This window comes from Triticum aestivum, chromosome 4D, assembly GCF_018294505.1.
Source record: "Triticum aestivum cultivar Chinese Spring chromosome 4D, IWGSC CS RefSeq v2.1, whole genome shotgun sequence".
NCBI classification, from domain to species: domain Eukaryota; kingdom Viridiplantae; phylum Streptophyta; class Magnoliopsida; order Poales; family Poaceae; genus Triticum; species Triticum aestivum.
In genome coordinates, this window is record NC_057805.1 from 67,386,660 (window position 1) to 67,403,513 (window position 16,854).

The 16,854-nt window shown below is 45.3% G+C and overlaps 1 protein-coding gene across 1 annotated transcript; it reads right to left on the reverse strand.

Annotated features, from left to right (window-relative positions):
* Positions 1-8,801: 8,801 nt before the first annotated feature.
* Positions 8,802-9,717, reverse strand: LOC123099629 (NDR1/HIN1-like protein 6). The gene has a single exon (XM_044521748.1). The coding sequence runs from the start codon at positions 9,625-9,627 to the stop codon at positions 8,947-8,949; it is 681 nt and encodes a 226-aa protein (XP_044377683.1). The 5' UTR covers positions 9,628-9,717; the 3' UTR covers positions 8,802-8,946.
* Between the last annotated feature and the right edge of the window lie 7,137 nt (positions 9,718-16,854).

Below are 16,854 nucleotides of genomic sequence, written 5' to 3' on the forward strand. Positions count from 1 at the left end.
ATATAATGGGATGGATGGAGTGTTGTACTACATCATTTTTCAATTGTTGTTTAGCTTCTAATATTAACTTGGTGCTTTTAGGTACATATGTCATTGCCAAAGATCCACACTTCAACCCTTTCTGCGTATGGGGCAATGAGATATTCATGAACCAGCATCAAGTGAGGAAACTGATAAAGATTGTTATTAAAATGGGTCAAAATGTCAATCAAACTATTTGTTTACACTTTATGCAAGACAACAATGAACTGCAAGATGGTAAGTAAGAACCCTGTAGCCTTATTTTTACTGCCCGTAATGAGTTGTGTTAGATGACAATATCTGAATCTTTTTTCTTTTGCAGTGGATCCTGAAGCAGTTTACTCAAGATTACCTCTCAAACTACATGATTGGCGGTCGGCCATCACAAGGGGTTGGACTAGAGTCCTGCATGCCTTCTGCATCCAGGAGAGCACAATAGGGCCATTCCACTTCACCTTGTTCAGCAACTGGAATGTCTGTCGCCTCTTTCATTACCATCTGTAATAGTACAAGTATAGAACCCGGGTACATCATTCTTTATTTGGTGCTTATGTAATTCTTAAACATATGTACCTGTGAATCGAATAATGCATTGGTTGTTTGAACCTGATGGATATGAAGAAAGCTATAGCCTACTTTCAAGTTTAAATTAGGTACAATTTTAAATAGCAGCAATTAAATTAGGGCGAAATTACGTTGTGCAGGTCATTACGGCACACACGGTTGGTAAAACACAAATGTTTGCGATATACACCATAATCCGAGATGGTTCACAGAGAGGAAACATGTGCAAGCATGCACACAGTTGTCGTTTGCAAAGCGTGTGTGATGTCAGACACTATCACATACGGTGCGGGAAAACTAAATGTGTGTGATTATCTACCCATCGTACACGGTTTATAATCATGAACTGTTTGTAATGTGCCAGGCATCGTAAAACTCCCGTGCCTAGAATCTGCCTGGAAAACTCCGGTGCCTGGAATCTGCCTAGTTTTAGGCAGAACCACAAAACTCTGACTGCGATGGCAATACGAGCACAAACGAGTAGCAAGGATGAAGCGTTTGGGATATTCGAGATATCGGAAACGGTTTATAGGGACAACTGTATGCATCAAGGCTCCCTATCCCCGGCGATTTCTGGGTCGTGTGGGAAGGACCCCCCCCTTCGCCCACACTCACTTGGCGACGGTTCCAAATGCCGTCGCGGAAAGGGGTTAAAAATCGTTTGTTTAGGACCGACACGTACCAGTGACCAGACGTTCATAACGTCAGAGTTGCTCCTGTAGCGGGTCTTGCACCTAGTGGTGCTTCCATGACATGATACTTCTGTGCAGCAATGAGGATAATCCTCAAGTTACGGACTCAGTCTGTGTAGTTGCTACCATCATCTTTCAACTTAGCTTTCTCTAGGAACGCATTAAAATTCAAGGGAACGATAGCACGGGCCATTGATCTACAACAACATAGATATGCAAAAACTATCAGGTATTAAGTTCATGATAAATTAAAGTTAAATTAATCATATTACTTGAGAACTCCCACTTAGATAGACATCCCTCTAGTTATCTGAATGATCACGTGACCCATATCAACTAAACCATGTCCGATCATCACGTGAGATGGAGTAGTTTTCAATGGTGGACATCACTATGTTGATCATATCTACTATATGATTCACGTTCGACCTTTCGGTCTCAGTGTTCCGAGGCCATATCTGCATATGCTAGGCTCGTCAAGTTTAACCCGAGTATTCTGCACGTGCAAAACTGGCTTGCACCCGTTGTATGTGAACGTAGAGCTTATCACACCCGATCATCACGTGGTGTCTCGACACGACGAACTGTAGCAACGGTGCATACTCAGGGAGAACACTTATACCTTGTAATTTAGTGAGGGGTCATCTTATAACGCTACCACCATACTAAGCAAAATAAGATGCATAAAGGATAAACATCACATGCAATCATAATATGTGCCATGATATGGCCATCATCATCTTGTGCCTTTGATCTCCATCTCCAAAGTACCGTCATGATCTCCATCGTCATCGGCTTGACACCTTGATCTCCATCGTAGCATCGTTGTCGTCTCGCCAACTATTGCTTCCACGACTATCGCTACCGCTTAGTGATAAAGTAAAGCAATTACATGGCGATTACATTTCATACAATAAAGCGACAACCATAAGGGTCCTACCGGTTGCCGATAACTTTTACAAAACATGATCATCTCATACAACAATTTATATCTCATCACGTCTTGACCATATCACATCACAACATGCCCTGCAAAAACAAGTTAGATGTCCTCTACTTTGTTGTTGCAAGTTTTACGTGGCTGCTACGGGCTTCTAGCAAGAACCATTCTTACCTACGCATCAAAACCATAACGATTTTTTGTCAAGTGTGTTGTTTTAACCTTCAACAAGGACCGGCCATAGTCAAACTTGATTCAACTAAAGTTGGAGAAACAGACACCCGCTAGCCACCTGTGTGCGAAGCACGTCGGTAGAACCAGTCTCATGAACGCGGTCATGTAATGTCGGTCCGGGCCGCTTCATCCAACAATATCGCCGAATCAAAGTAAGACGTTGGTGGTAAGCAGTATGACTATTATCACCCACAACTCTTTGTGTTCTACTCGTGCATATCATCTACGCATAGACCTGGCTCGGATGCCACTGTTGGGGAACGTAGCATGAAATTTCAAAAAAATTCCTACGATCACGCAAGATCTATCTAGGAGATGCATAGCAACGAGACGGGGAGAGTGTGTCCACATACCCTCGTAGACCGAAAGTGAAAGCATTATGTTAACGCGGTTGATGTAGTCGAACGTCTTCACGATCCAACCGATCCAAGTACCGAACGTACGGCACCTCCGTGTTCAGCACACGTTCAGCTCGATGACGTCCCTCGAGCTCTTGATCCAGTAGATGGTCGAGGAGAGTTCTGTCAGCACGACGGCGTGGTGACGGTGATGGTGATGTGATCCGTGCAGGGCTTCGCCTAAGCACTACGACACTATGACCGGAGGAGTAAACTGTGGAGGGGGGCACCGCAACGGCTAAGAGAAATCTTGGTGTGCCTTTGGGGTGCCCCCTGCCCACGTATATAAAGGAGGAGAGGAGGAGGTGGCCGGCCCAAGGGGGCGCGCCAAGGGGGGAGTCCTACTTGGACTCCTAGTCCAAGTAGGATTCGCCCCCCTCCTTCCAACCAACGGAGAGGGGAAAGGGGAAAGGGGGGAGGGAGAAGGAAAGAGGGGCCGCGCCCCCACCCCTTGTCCAATTCGGTTTGGGCTTGGGGGAGGGGGCGCCACCTCCTATGGCAGCCTCCCTCTCTCCACTATGGCCCAATAGGCCCATTAACTTTCCCGGGGGGCGGGGGGGTTCCAGTAGCCTCCCGGTACTCCGATAAATCCCCAAACCTTATCGGAACCATTCCGATGTCCGTATATAACCTTCCAATATATCAGTCTTTACCTCTCGACCATTTCGAGACTCCTCGTCATGTCCGTGATCTCATCCGGGAATCCGAACATCCTTCGGTCACCAAAACACATAACTCATAAAACAAATCGTCATCGAACGTTAAGCGTGAGGACCCTACGGGTTCGAGAACTATGTAGACATGACCGAGACACATCTCAGGTCAATAACCAATAGCGGAACCTGGATGCTCACATTGGATCCTACATATTCTACGAAGATCTTTATCGGTCAAACCGCATAACAACATACGTTATTCCCTTTGTCATCGGTATGTTACTTGCCCGAGATTCGATCGTCGGTATCATCATACCTAGTTCAATCTCATTACCGGCAAGTCTCTGTACTTGTTCTGTAATACATCATCCCGCAACTAACTCATTAGTCACATTGCTTGCAAGGCTTATAGTGATGTGGATTACCGAGAGGGCCCAGAGATACCTCTCTCCGATACACGGAGTGAGAAATCCTAATCTTGATCTATGCCAACTCAACAAACACCTTCGTAGACACCTGTAGAGCATCTTTATAATCACCCAGTTACGTTGTGAAGTTTGATAGCACACAAAGTGTTCCTCCAGTATTCGGGAGTTGCATAATCTCATTGTTAGAGGAATATCTATAAGTCATGAAGAAAGCAATAGCAATAAAACTAAACGATCATAATGCTAAGCTAACGGATGGGTCTTGTCCATCACATCATTCTCTAATGATGTGATCCCATTCATCAAATGACAACACATGTCTATGGTCAGGAAACTTAACCATCTATGATTAACGAGCTAGTCAAGTAGAGGCATACTAGGGACACTCTGTTTGTGTATGTATTCACACATGTACTAAGTTTCTGGTTTAATACAATTCTAGCATGAATAATAAACATTTATCATGATATAAGGAAATATAAATAACAACTTTATTATTGCCTCTTGGGCATATTTCCTTCAACGTTCCCCAACAGTTTTTGTGGGGACGGTGGTGGGGCGGCGCAGGCATAGCGGGCCAGGCTTACGTGGCGGGCGTAGCCGGGTGCCACTGGGTGTTCCCATATCCGCTCCAAATATGGGCCGGATATGGGAAGTGCCGGTCAGTCCGGACGTTTAGGCCAGATATGGGTAGCCCAGTTGGGTGGCGTTCTTGATCCGAACAGTGAACAGGCAGACCGTCCGGGCGTTTAGGGTGGGTATGGAGGATCCAGTTGTAGATGCTCTTACTAGTAAATATGTAAATGCAATGCACATGGATATTAGGTATGCAATTTATTGCACATTTATATTAAACATAATACTAGTTACATATTAATTACAAACTATAAACATGTTGAGCACTTGTCATTGTAGCAGTCCAGATATTTGATCGACATGGTTAGTTGGATCTGTCTTTTTTGAGTCTTTTATATTGGTACTAGAAAATTGATGGTGCTTTGCAAGAGGACATCAATATTCCAATGGTTCAGCATCTGCTGTGACACACCCACACAAAACAAAAGCACCAGCTCTCATAGACATATATCTTTCAAAATTGTTGTAAATCCGATTTTATATGCCCGGTGCGTGTATGGCAATTCCTTTGGACCATGAGATGGACCAATCAAAAAAATAGGAAAGTCTATATTTGTTGCACAGAACAATTGCAAACATCAAACTTATAGCATGGTTGTATATCTTTAGTATGCTCATACACATCAAGCAATATTGCAGACTTTTCATGGTTAAATCACACCTTTTCTTTCACCAACACTACTGCAGAGAATGCCTACCGGTGGCGATCGCCAAAAGGCCCGCAGTGGCGTGTAAGGCTCTCATGTGCGCCCGCCATTGGACTCCTGTCACTAGTAATCAGTGGCGGGCACACCATCAGTGGCGGGCATTAGTAACGCTCGCCATAGGTTTGGATGTACAATGGCACAAGGGGTGACTAAGGGATTATGCCATGTAAGTAACCCATCCTCTCAGTCCTGGCATAAGCACTAACTGAATCTGATTTCGTGAGTAGCACTTGCTGTATGCAGACCGAGAGTGCGATTCAGAAGAAATAGTCACACTCACACCATTGTCATGAAGTAGGAGCCAACCGTGAGTTTCTAATGCATTCCAGGAGTAACTATTTTCGAGTCAATGGGATAAGGAAATTGTTGTTCCTGTGATAATGCCATGACAAATGGTTTGAGAAGACAGTGACACTCTTTATGCTCGATGTTTAGACAGTATGCCTCCTACCAAATTCAGATTAGGTGTGTAGATGATTTTTGCAGAATCTACACATGGCAAATCGACAAATTGTAGACTTGGATGAGGGCACCAGATAAGTGTATGTTTTGGGCATTTTTTTTCAGAACCAGCCTTTTGAACTAGTGCTCATTCAAATTTTACTACCCATGCCAAATTCAGGCAGAGACCCATGGCAACTTAATTTCCCCCTATGTTTTTACAGGGGCTTTCAGATGATTCTTTTAGCCATGGCAACTAAATTCCCCCCTCTCTTCTGTTTTTGTAGGGGGTTAAGATGATTCTTTTTTGCCATGGCAATTTTATATGTGTTGTAGTTGCACAGATAGTTTGTCCCATGGGGGTACGCATCCCCTCATTGCTTTTTCACCAATCTTTTTAAAACCTTTTTTTGCATTTACTGTGTGAGGTTTCTCAGAATTTGGAGCGGTTTGCGAGTTAGTTTAGTTGGCAAATCACATTAGGTGTAGATAGTGGTTTGCTCCCCCTCTCCCTCACCTCTGACAAACTAGTATGGCAAATTTACATAAGGCGTGTAGATAGCTTTAGTTGGGAAATTCACAACCTATAAACGACCATGGTAATTAGTATGTTTTCTTGCCGTGGCAGTGGCACCTTATATATTTTTTATTGCCATGTTACATAGTCGTGATTTGTGAAGGTAAATTTTTGTTTATTAAATTCACTAGATGTCCCATGGAAAATTTAGTTTAATGCCCATGGCAAGTTTCTTTTTTCTAAACGATGTCAACTTTTTGTTACCATGGCCATTTTTTAAGTGATTTTTCCATGGCAAATTCACTAGATGTCCCAGGCAAATTCAGTTTTATGCCCATGGCAAGTTTCTTTTTTCAAGACGATGTCAATTTTTTTACCATGGCATTTTTAAGGTGATTTTGCCATGGCAAATTCACTAGATGTCTCACGACAAATTCAGTTTAATCTGCATGGCAAGTTTCTTTTTTCAAGGCGATGCCAGAAAGAATACATTTTTAACTAAGGAATCTCATTGCTGCATTCTTATTCACGTAAGATTTTTTCGTATTATATTAGACGGGCAATTATTTCTGTACACTACATGGAGTAGATTTTAGGCAGTTTCATGTTTGTTTTAATACTTTGTAAACAAAGATCTTTTTTGTCCATGGCAAATTTTGCTTTGTTAAAGACAGATGGCAATTTCTGGTTTGCATCACTGGGATTTTTTAGTTCTCAATTTTCTCCTTTTAATGGCAATTTTTTCATAACATGGCAAAATGTGGGCTTTCTTTTTCATAGATAAAAAATGTTTTTTCATTCGCAGTACACACTGGGCGATACTGTGTTTATTTTCCTTTTTTAGTCACAAGGCCGGCAGCTATGTTGGGTTGTTCACGCTGGGTGGGGGGAGGGCGTTGGGGCTAGGGCTCCTCTCATCCGAACGAACTTGTTCGGTCGATGCCCACCTCGACACTGAACGAATTGGTCGATCTGCGGAGTCACTAGGCCGAACGTTCGGCCGTTATCGATGTCCTTGAATTTTCGATGGTAAAATTTACACTACGCGCCATGGTAAATTTATTGGATAGTAGTTGCCCTAGCACAATTTTTGAAGCTTGTGAACTGAAAATGCAAATACTCACATTGAATAAGTGGTAGTTTTGCCACTTTAGAAGCATGTAAACTATTTAGTTTGTAATAACAATTTGTGGCTATTTTATGGACGTCAAATTACATGCATACATTTATTTTTTGAATCCATATTTAGGCTGTTGTTTTATTTCGAAAAGGATGGCAACTTTCTCTGTATGTTAAACTAAAAAGTTAGATGGTGCTATGGCGTGAGATAGCTGGGCCTTTGGCCCACTTGGTTTACTGAGGGACGCTATTTTTTTAAATAATATATTTTTATATTAAATTTCAGAAATATTACGCCGTAATTATATATTTTTTAAATAATACGTCGGCCTACTGCTGGCCAATTGGACCCCAGTTGACCCACTGCCGGCCGATAGGCCCCAGTCGGCCCACTACAGGCCGATTGGCACCTAGTCTGCTTCCTCTAGGCCGACAGGTGCATGCACCCATTTATCTATTGAATAGGTATTTGAAAAATGTTGAAGAAGTATTTAAAAAATGTTGATGATGCATATAAAATTTAATCAAGCATTTGAAAAAAATGTTGAACAAGTATTTGAAAAATGTTGGAAAAATATTTGAAAACTGTTGAATAGGTATTTGAAAAATGTTAAAGAAGTATTTAAAAAAATGTTGATCATGTAAAAAATGTTAATCAAGCATTTGCAAAAAATGTTAAACAAGTATTTGAAAAAATGTTGAACAAGTATTTAAAAAAATATTGCTCATGTATATAGAAATATTGAACAAGTATTTGTAAAAATGTTGATCATGTATATAAAAATGTTGAACAAGTATTTGAAAAAATGTTAAACAAGTATTTAAGAAAAATTGAACAAGTATTTAAAAAAATGTTTAACATGTGTATAGTAAACATGATCAATATTTTTATTTTGATCGATATTTTAATATACATGATCAACATTTTTATATACATGATCAACATTTTACAAATACTTGTCCAACATTTTTATATACATGATCAATATTTTTTTAAATACTTGTTTAACATTTTTTTGAATACTTGTTTAACATTTTCTGCAAATGCTTGATTAACATTTTTATATACATGATCAACAGTTTTCAAATACCTATTCAACAGTTTCAAATATTGTTTCAACATTTTTCAGACTGGATCCAATCGGCCGGCAGTGGGCCGACTGGGGTCCAATCGGCCAGCAGTAGGCCGACTGGGTATTATTTTTGAAAAATATAATTATGCCGTAATATTTCTGAAATTTAATAAATAAATTGTATTATTTAAAAAAAATAGCCCTTGTTTAGCGATCAGGGGTTTGGACTGGAGCGTGTTTCCCCCTCGTTGTCACGATCGCTTCTGTACGAATCTTTCGTTCGGTGGGAAGGCCCTCCAGACCGAACATTCGGGGCTGTTATCGGGGTCCTTGAACTATTGATACAAACCAGAGGATATTCTTCCTTTCAAAAAAAAAACAGTAGATATTCTTATAAACAAAATTCTGATCATAGAAATAAGAAAATTACTACTATATATACATAACTCATTGTACGCTTCACATGTACAGTACTAGTGTGTCGTTTGCGATTTGAACCATCGAACGGCAAAGCCCCGGATCACCATAACTTCAACTTGCAGCTCATCCTCTTGACCCCGATCCCGCCCTCGGTGCTCAGCCTGTCCAGCACCAGGTCGCACCGGACACGGGGCGTCACCTTGCCGGTCGTCACCGGCCCGACCTTCACCCGCACTGGCACCTCGCCGCGGAACACCAGCGGCAGCTCGCCGCCGGCCGCGTTCACGTGCCGCATGGCCTCCACCACCCCCGTGCCATGCAGCCGCGCCTCGCTCATGGCGACGTGCACAACCGCGGCGTCGCGGTGCCCTTGGTAGAACGCCGGCAGCGCGCCCTCAGACAGCCGGTACCCGCAGTACCACACCGCGAGGCTGGACCCCTCCTCGTACGAGATGCCGATGGCCCGGTTCGGATTCTCGAACCGGACCGCCGCGTCGAACCGCGCACGCGCGGTCATGTCGTCGTCCATGCCGAAGGCTGTCACGTTGAGCGCGTGCACCGTGTAAAGGGGCATCTTCGGGTCGAGCACCACGTAGAGAGTCCCAAGGAAGGCCGCGAGGGCGATGGCGACGGCTGCCACGGCGATAAGGGCGACGCAGGCGAACCGGCGGCAGCTGTTGCGCCGACGGGCCTTGCCCGTGACAAGCGATGACGGCGGCGTAGCGTGCCCTGCCTCGAGGTCACGCTCATTGTGCGCGTGGATCGTGTCGAGAGCTGGCATGCATGCCTCGTACACAGCGCGCGGTTCTTCGTACTCGATCGATGTCTAAAACGACGATGAGTCGTTCGCGCCGTGATTTTCACAGGTATAATTGCGATTTACTCAGCTGGTGATGTACGTACAAGATACTATATCTATATAGAGAGGTATGAGTGTCGCGAACGGGCGCGCAAAGCCGAGATGGGAAGAGTTTCTACGTAGGAGTAGGACTATAGTTCGCAGCCGAGTCTGACAGGGGATCACAGCGAACCATGGTAGGAGTACGTACAGTTGAGCCGTTTAGGTGTGTCTGAGCGAAAACTGTTTTCTAAGTTGAAGTATGTACAGTAATCGTACGTGCAAGATATCCCTGGATTACGATGATCATGGCCAGCGTGCTCGGATAGACTACCACATTAATTCTGAATCATATTGGGAAACAAGGCGGTTTAGTAGTAGTAGTTGGGTGTGTTTTCCATGTCGTAAGAACTGGTGCTTGTAGCTCCCTTACTGGTTTTCTTTAATGGTAATCGGAGGGGGAAACCATTCTTTGCTCAAAATAATAATAATTGGGGAAACGAGGCGACCCACGACTCCGTCGCCTTCCCCCCTCCACTCCCCTCCTGCCCCCTCATCCCCGCCAGAGGGTGCGACCAGACGAACGCCGGCACGGGCGGCCGCCGTTTCACTTTCTCTTGGATGGTAGCGGCACGGGAGGCAACCGCTGCGAGGAAGCGCGATGCTTATGCGGGGCATGGCGGAGTGGGGCAGGGACGATGGCGTAGGTGCGCGTCGGCGGCACGATGACTGCTTGGTGGTGGGGCATGGCAGTGTGGGGCGGGGACGATGGCGTAGGCGCGCGTCGGCGGCATGATGACTGCATGGCGGTGGGGCATGGCATGCTCGGGGCAGCGGCACCTGCATCTGTGGTTGCCGTGGCGTACGAGTGTGCTCTGTGCATGCTCTGCGGTGTCATCACCGACCTGTTTGTTGAAATGTTTAAAGTAAGGACGATAATTTTAGGGAGTGTGGATGTGTGACAGAAAAGGAAGGGGGGTCAAAGCGGACGCACCCGGGCATCGGGTGCGTTCGCAGACGTTTGAGGGATAAGATTTGCAAAGTGCGGCTGTAGATGCTCTAACCCCCACCTTTTCTGGCACTGATAAGTGACACACTACATCCCCATCATTTGTCGCAACCTAGTGTATCTTTTTTTTAGATTTATTTATTTAAAATATTTTATGTGTGACAGAAAAGGAAGGGGGTCAAAGCGGATGCACCCGGGCATCGGGTGCGTTCTCAGACGTTTGTGGGGTAAGATTTCAAAATGCGGTTGTAGATGCTCTAACCCCCACCTTCTCTGGCACTGATAAGTGACACACTACATCCGCATCATTTGTCACAACCTAGTGTATCTTTTTTTTAGACTTATTTATTTAAAATATTTTATCTCTTGAACCTTGCGTCCAAATCCTGAACTGCGTTCAATGTTGGATTTCTCACGTTGAAATCAGCGAAAGTAGAACTCATGCTAATATGTTTCGATGATTTTTTAAACGAGAAAACAAAAAAAAACTAGAAATACAAATAAAGCCCAAAACATGCAAATAAAAAAGGGAACACCAAAAAACAAAAAGAAGAAAATGAGTCTGTGTCACATCCCTAGTTCTGACAATGCCTGGTACTAGCATCTTGTGTTGCATCATGTCTAAGTTTTAATTAAACTTGAAATGGGGACTGATAAACCCTAGCAGCAAATGAAATACAACTAGGGTCAAATTAAATCTTTTCCATCTACCCAAAATGGCCTTTAGAAAAGTTCATCAACTTTGGAATGGGTGAAAACTTCTTCCAAAAATGATGCACACATTTCTAGGACATTTCTGGATTTTGGAGTTAATTCATACGTATTTGAATTTGGACAATTAAATGCTATATAATATTTTAAATGTCCAAATAATTCTGAACTTAAGTGAGGGCTGTTGGAAATATTCCAAACAGACCCCACAATTATTTTCAGGGTTATTTAAAATGCCTTAGCATTTTAATTAAGTCAAAACAATTGCAGAAAAATAGAAAACAGAAACTAAATTAGAAGAGAGAGAGAGAAGTTACCTGGCCACCTACCTGTCGCGGCCCAGCTGGCCAGCCCACTGGCCTCCTCCCTGTCGTCTTCCTCCCCTGCCAGGAGGACGAAGGCGCGTGCTCGCCGCGCGCGTCCACGCGCGAGGCCACCTCCTGCCTGTGTGCTCGCTGCTGGAGACGGCCCCGAGCGCCACGACACCCCTGGAATCCCCTCGACCTCTTCCCCGTGCTTTCCCCCTCCTCGGTTCTCTCTCTCGCTCGGACCCGAGCGCGCCGTCGCCACCGCTCGCTGCCACCGCCCTCTCCGGCAACCCATCGCTCCACCACCGAGCCCAGTCGCACCGCCGTGGACCAGAGCCTCTCCACGCCGAAGATCGCGAGCGCGGGAGCAGCCCATCGTCGCCATCGAGCTCATCATCGTCCTCTGCCCCGACGATCGCCATCCATCGATTCGCCGTCTCCGACGCCTCCCCGAGCCTGCCGAGCTCCGCTTCAACTCCGACGTGAGCTCCGCCGTCTTCTACCCTACTCCTCGAGCTCGTTCCCGTTCACTAGCCGTGCTAGCCGTCGGAGCCGAGAGCTCATCGCCGCCGTTCATGTCGCCGCCGTGGCCACTGTCACCTACGGCCGCGACCGAGCACACCACCGTGCTCAGCGCCACGCCAGGACCCCAAAACCCTCACCTATTGCTCCAGCCGTGCCCCGTAGCGCCCAACCCTTCGATGGCCGAACTCCGGCCGCCGCCTCCATGGTCGCAGCCATCGTTTCCAGCGATCCTGCGGCCTCCTGAGCAGCCATCTAGATGCGCGCGTGCACGGGCTACCTCCTGTTGGCCTTCGCGCGTCCATCCGCCGCCTGTAGCGCAGCCCCGGCGAGCTTCCGCCGTAGTTTGGTCGCCGCCGGCCGTACACCGGTGACAACCGACGTGGCGGGATCATTAGCGCTAAATCCCCACCAGCTGGACCACCCCTAGACGTTGACAGAAGGGCCCCACACCTTAATTAACCACAGGGTTATCCCATGTTTAAATTAAGCTAATGCCCGTGGCCCACCGGTCAGTTTGACCATGCCACCTCACGTTGTCCTGGCCCCACTGGTCAGCCTCTGCTGCTGACGCTGTTACACTGACAGCGGGTCCCAAAGGTCAGGTTTGACCTGGACCGTCTCCATTGACTGCTGACGTCACAGTGACGTCATGCTGACGCAATAAGTATTTTCTGGATTTATTCTTATTCAGGAAATTCCAGAAAATATCACAAACTTAAAAAAATCATAGAAATTAATCTGTAACTCCAAATGCAAAGATTTATATATGAAAATTGATCAGAAAAATTCAATCTTTCCATATGTACTAGTTTCATGCATGTCAGAACACTTTAACCTTGCTGTTTAGATGAAACAAGCTAATGCATTAATATGACTTCATATCATGGGCTTTCATTTGAATCTTTGATTCAAATGGAGATTCAAATGGACTCAAACCAACCTGTTTTAGAATGCATTAGCCAAAACACACCCATATTGCCATGTCATAGCATGCATCATATTGTTGCATATTGCCTTGTGATGATTGTGTTCCGATGTGTTCTTCGTGGTAGGTTCTGTCTCCGAGGATATTCACGAGTATCCAACTGAAGGGCAGAATCCCACTACCACTCTGTCAGGCAAGCAAAACCCCCTTGTTCATTCCGATACAATCCCACTCTCTCGCTCCTGCTCTCAACTGTTACATGCTGCGATAGTTGAACCCGTTTTCTCTGCATGACCTGTCATTGCCACAGTAAATAGATGAAACCCACTAGCATGAGTAGGAGTTGTTTTAGCCCTGATGTGCCTACTCATTCATGCTTGTTGTCATGCCTGCTACTGCTTAGAGTTGAGTCAGGTCTGATTCATCGGGGATGAATTGGAATGTGGTGAACATGTCCTACTGTTGAGAGCTAAGTGTGTGAATAGGATTTGGTAAAGGTAGCGGCGAGAGGCCATGTAGGAGTACATGGTGGGTTGTATCATTGCAGCCGTCTTCAGGAACTGAGTTTTGTGTTTGTGATCCATGAACAGCTACTACCACGCATTGGAATGCTTAAGTGCCCCTCTCGGCTTCTTAACCACCCTTGTCCTTTGTCCAGGAGTTGCAAATAGTTTCTGGTGTTTGTAGTATGCTGGAGGCCGTGCGCAGCGCTGACCCGAGGGGTGGGCTGTGATGCGGTAGGAACGTGGCCGGGTATGCCGGGCGCCTGTTTGGTGTCGCGGAACCCTGTACACATCGTTCGGGGCCGTATGTGGAAACCTCGGCCGGACTCCCTGCGGATGGAACCTGAATAGGCGATAAACCTGGACTAGAGACTTGAGTGTTTAGGTAGGCCGTGGCCGACACCCTCGTTGGGCTTCTTCTTGAAGGTTGCCGAGTACATGTCGTGTAAACGGTGGTAAGTGGTGAGAGTGTGTGTGAAGAAGTACACCCCTGCAGGGTTAACATCATCTATTCGAATAGCCGCGTCCGCGGTAAAGGACCTCTGGGTTGCCTGTACAGTTCATAGATAACTTGAAGTGGATACTCTAAAACTCGCAAGATAAGCGTGAGTGCTATGGATGGCGTTTCTCGTAGGTTGACGGGAGCGGATCCATAGTGGTGTATTGCATGGTGAATATGTGGACTCGTGTGCGCCACCTCAAAAGAGTTACTTGCGGTCGTAGTTCAGGATAGCCACCGAGTCAAAGCTGGCTTGCTGCAGTTAAACTCCACCACCCCCTTTGTTGATACCGATGCATATGTAGTTAGTTCTGATGTAAGTCTTGCTGGGTACATTTGTACTCACGTTTGCTTAATTTATGTTTTTGCAGAGAGACTTCAGTCTCGCTAGTAGTTCCGTGTGGACTTCGACGTTTAGCTTGATACCTCAGCTACGATCTTATGCCCTTAGCAGGATCTGGTAGATAGTCAGGCTTCTCAGCCTTTTTCATTTGTAGATGTCTGTACTCAGACATGTTAAGCTTCCGCATGTGTTTTGACTTGTATGCTCTGAATGTTGGGTCATGAGACCCATGTTTGTAATATCTCGCTCCTCGGAGCCTATTGAATAAATACTTGAGTTGTAGAGTCATGTTGTGATGCCATGTTGTATTTGCACATATCGGGCATATTGTGTGTATGATTGAAATGCTTGGTATGTGTGGGATCCGACAACCTAGTTGTTTATCCTTGGTAGCCTCTCTTATGGGGAAATGTAGTCTGGTGCTTCCACTGAGCCATGGTAGTCTGCTACAGCCCGGTTTACCGGAGTCCTGCTAGCCCAGTTGCTACTCCTTCAGAACACTTAGACTGGCCGGCATGTGATCCACTTTGTTCCTGTGTCTGTCCCTTCGGGGAAATGTCACGCGGCGACTTCCGGAGTCCTGCTAGCCTGCCGCAGCCCGGGTTCCTAGAGTCCTGTTAGCCCAGTTGCTACAGCCCGGATTCACACGCTGATGACCGACACGTTCGATGTTGGTTCATGTATGCCTGTCCCCGTAAGTTAGTGCCACTTTGGGTTCACGACTAGTCATGTCGGCCCAGGTTCTCTGTCATATGGATGCTAGCGACACTATCATATACGTGAGCCAAAAGGCGCAAACGGTCCCGGGCCAGGTAAGGCGACGCCCGTGGGAATACCGTGCGCGAGGCCGCAAAGTGATATGATGTATTACATGCTAGATCGATGTGGCTAAGGACCGGGGTCCTGACAGCTTTGGTATCAGAGCCTGACTGCCTGTAGGATTACCAAGCCAAACTGGTCGAAGTTGAGTCTAGAAATGCTTTAGTTATATAAGGGAATTGATTGTGGAAGGGAACATAAGGCTCTTTTTACTTCTTATACCCTATGCCCTTCTGATCTGAGTCACCCTCTTCTTTTCTGCGGGGATTAAGAACTAGGCTTTCTCATCTTCTATCAGGATCACGTGTTTCTAATCTGTAGACTTATACGATTGTTGGTTTCAAGCCCGAGTTCAATTCCTACTACTTTTGTGTGTTGACAGTTGATCTTAGAACTTTGATATTGTGATGTTAAGTGGTTATGCCACCATTTTGCAGGATGTCTCAAATCATTTTGAGCATTTACAGCCGTTATGTTGTCCGAGTCATCCCAGGTTTCTAAATAGTCTGATGCATTTGCAAATCCCTTCTTCCCATTTTTGATGTTCATTTGGGCCAGATTAATCACACAAATTAGTGTGTTGAGGTACTCCGTTGCCTCGGCATATATGTTGGAGCTGTTATTATGACCCTATGTGTCTTAGAGGATCACCTAGTAATCTAGCAATGCTTTGTATCCCCAGTGTGATGATTCTGGCCATTATTCTCGAAAGCATCCCGTGATGCCATTTAGTTAGTAGGCATTCTATTTCTGGGTTCTTGAGCCCAAGATTCACTCCACTTACCTCCTGTTGATAGTATTTGCTCGTTCCTTTAGGATATTAGTAACTTTTGTGATAGTCCTCGAGGTTCGTGGTTTATCATTCTCCCAACACCATGAGCCATCCTCGGTGGAAGTTCTTCTGAACCAAAAGATCACAATAAGAGTGCTCTTGATGAGTTCTCGATTCTATATTGTGACTCTGCCAGATCAACCTTTCTGCATGGGTTATCTGGAAGAAATATGTTGAGCTTTGTTCGACATACTAATCTATGCATCCACAACTCAGAAAATCGTATGTTCCTCTGAGTTGTTCTCTTTAGTTGATTTCTGACCTTCGTCTATCAATTGGTAGTCAGGAATAGTTGTGCATTCGTGTTCATCGATGCCTATTATTCTTTATGGTCCGTCGGTCCGTTCTATTCCAGAATGACTAGGAGAAACAAACTCCAGTACCTTATCCATTTCTAGGATTGGGTCAAAGTAGTTGTATTCCGCAGATCAAATGCCAAACCAGCCTTTGTTCTGTTCTACCTTGGAGTACTACCCTATTTTATGTCAAGAATATCATAGGAATAGCACCATCTCTTATGAATTCTTGATGCAGTGATACTTCTCACCATCATCATTCATTCCTCGGCCCTCGTGTTGTTGTAACCGGAATGCCGACAAGTGATTGTGATGTGCGAAATCAATACTCCGAGCAACTCCTTGCTTTGTAGTAAATGGACAACATTCTCATTCTTAGCGTGTTGGTTATTAAATCATC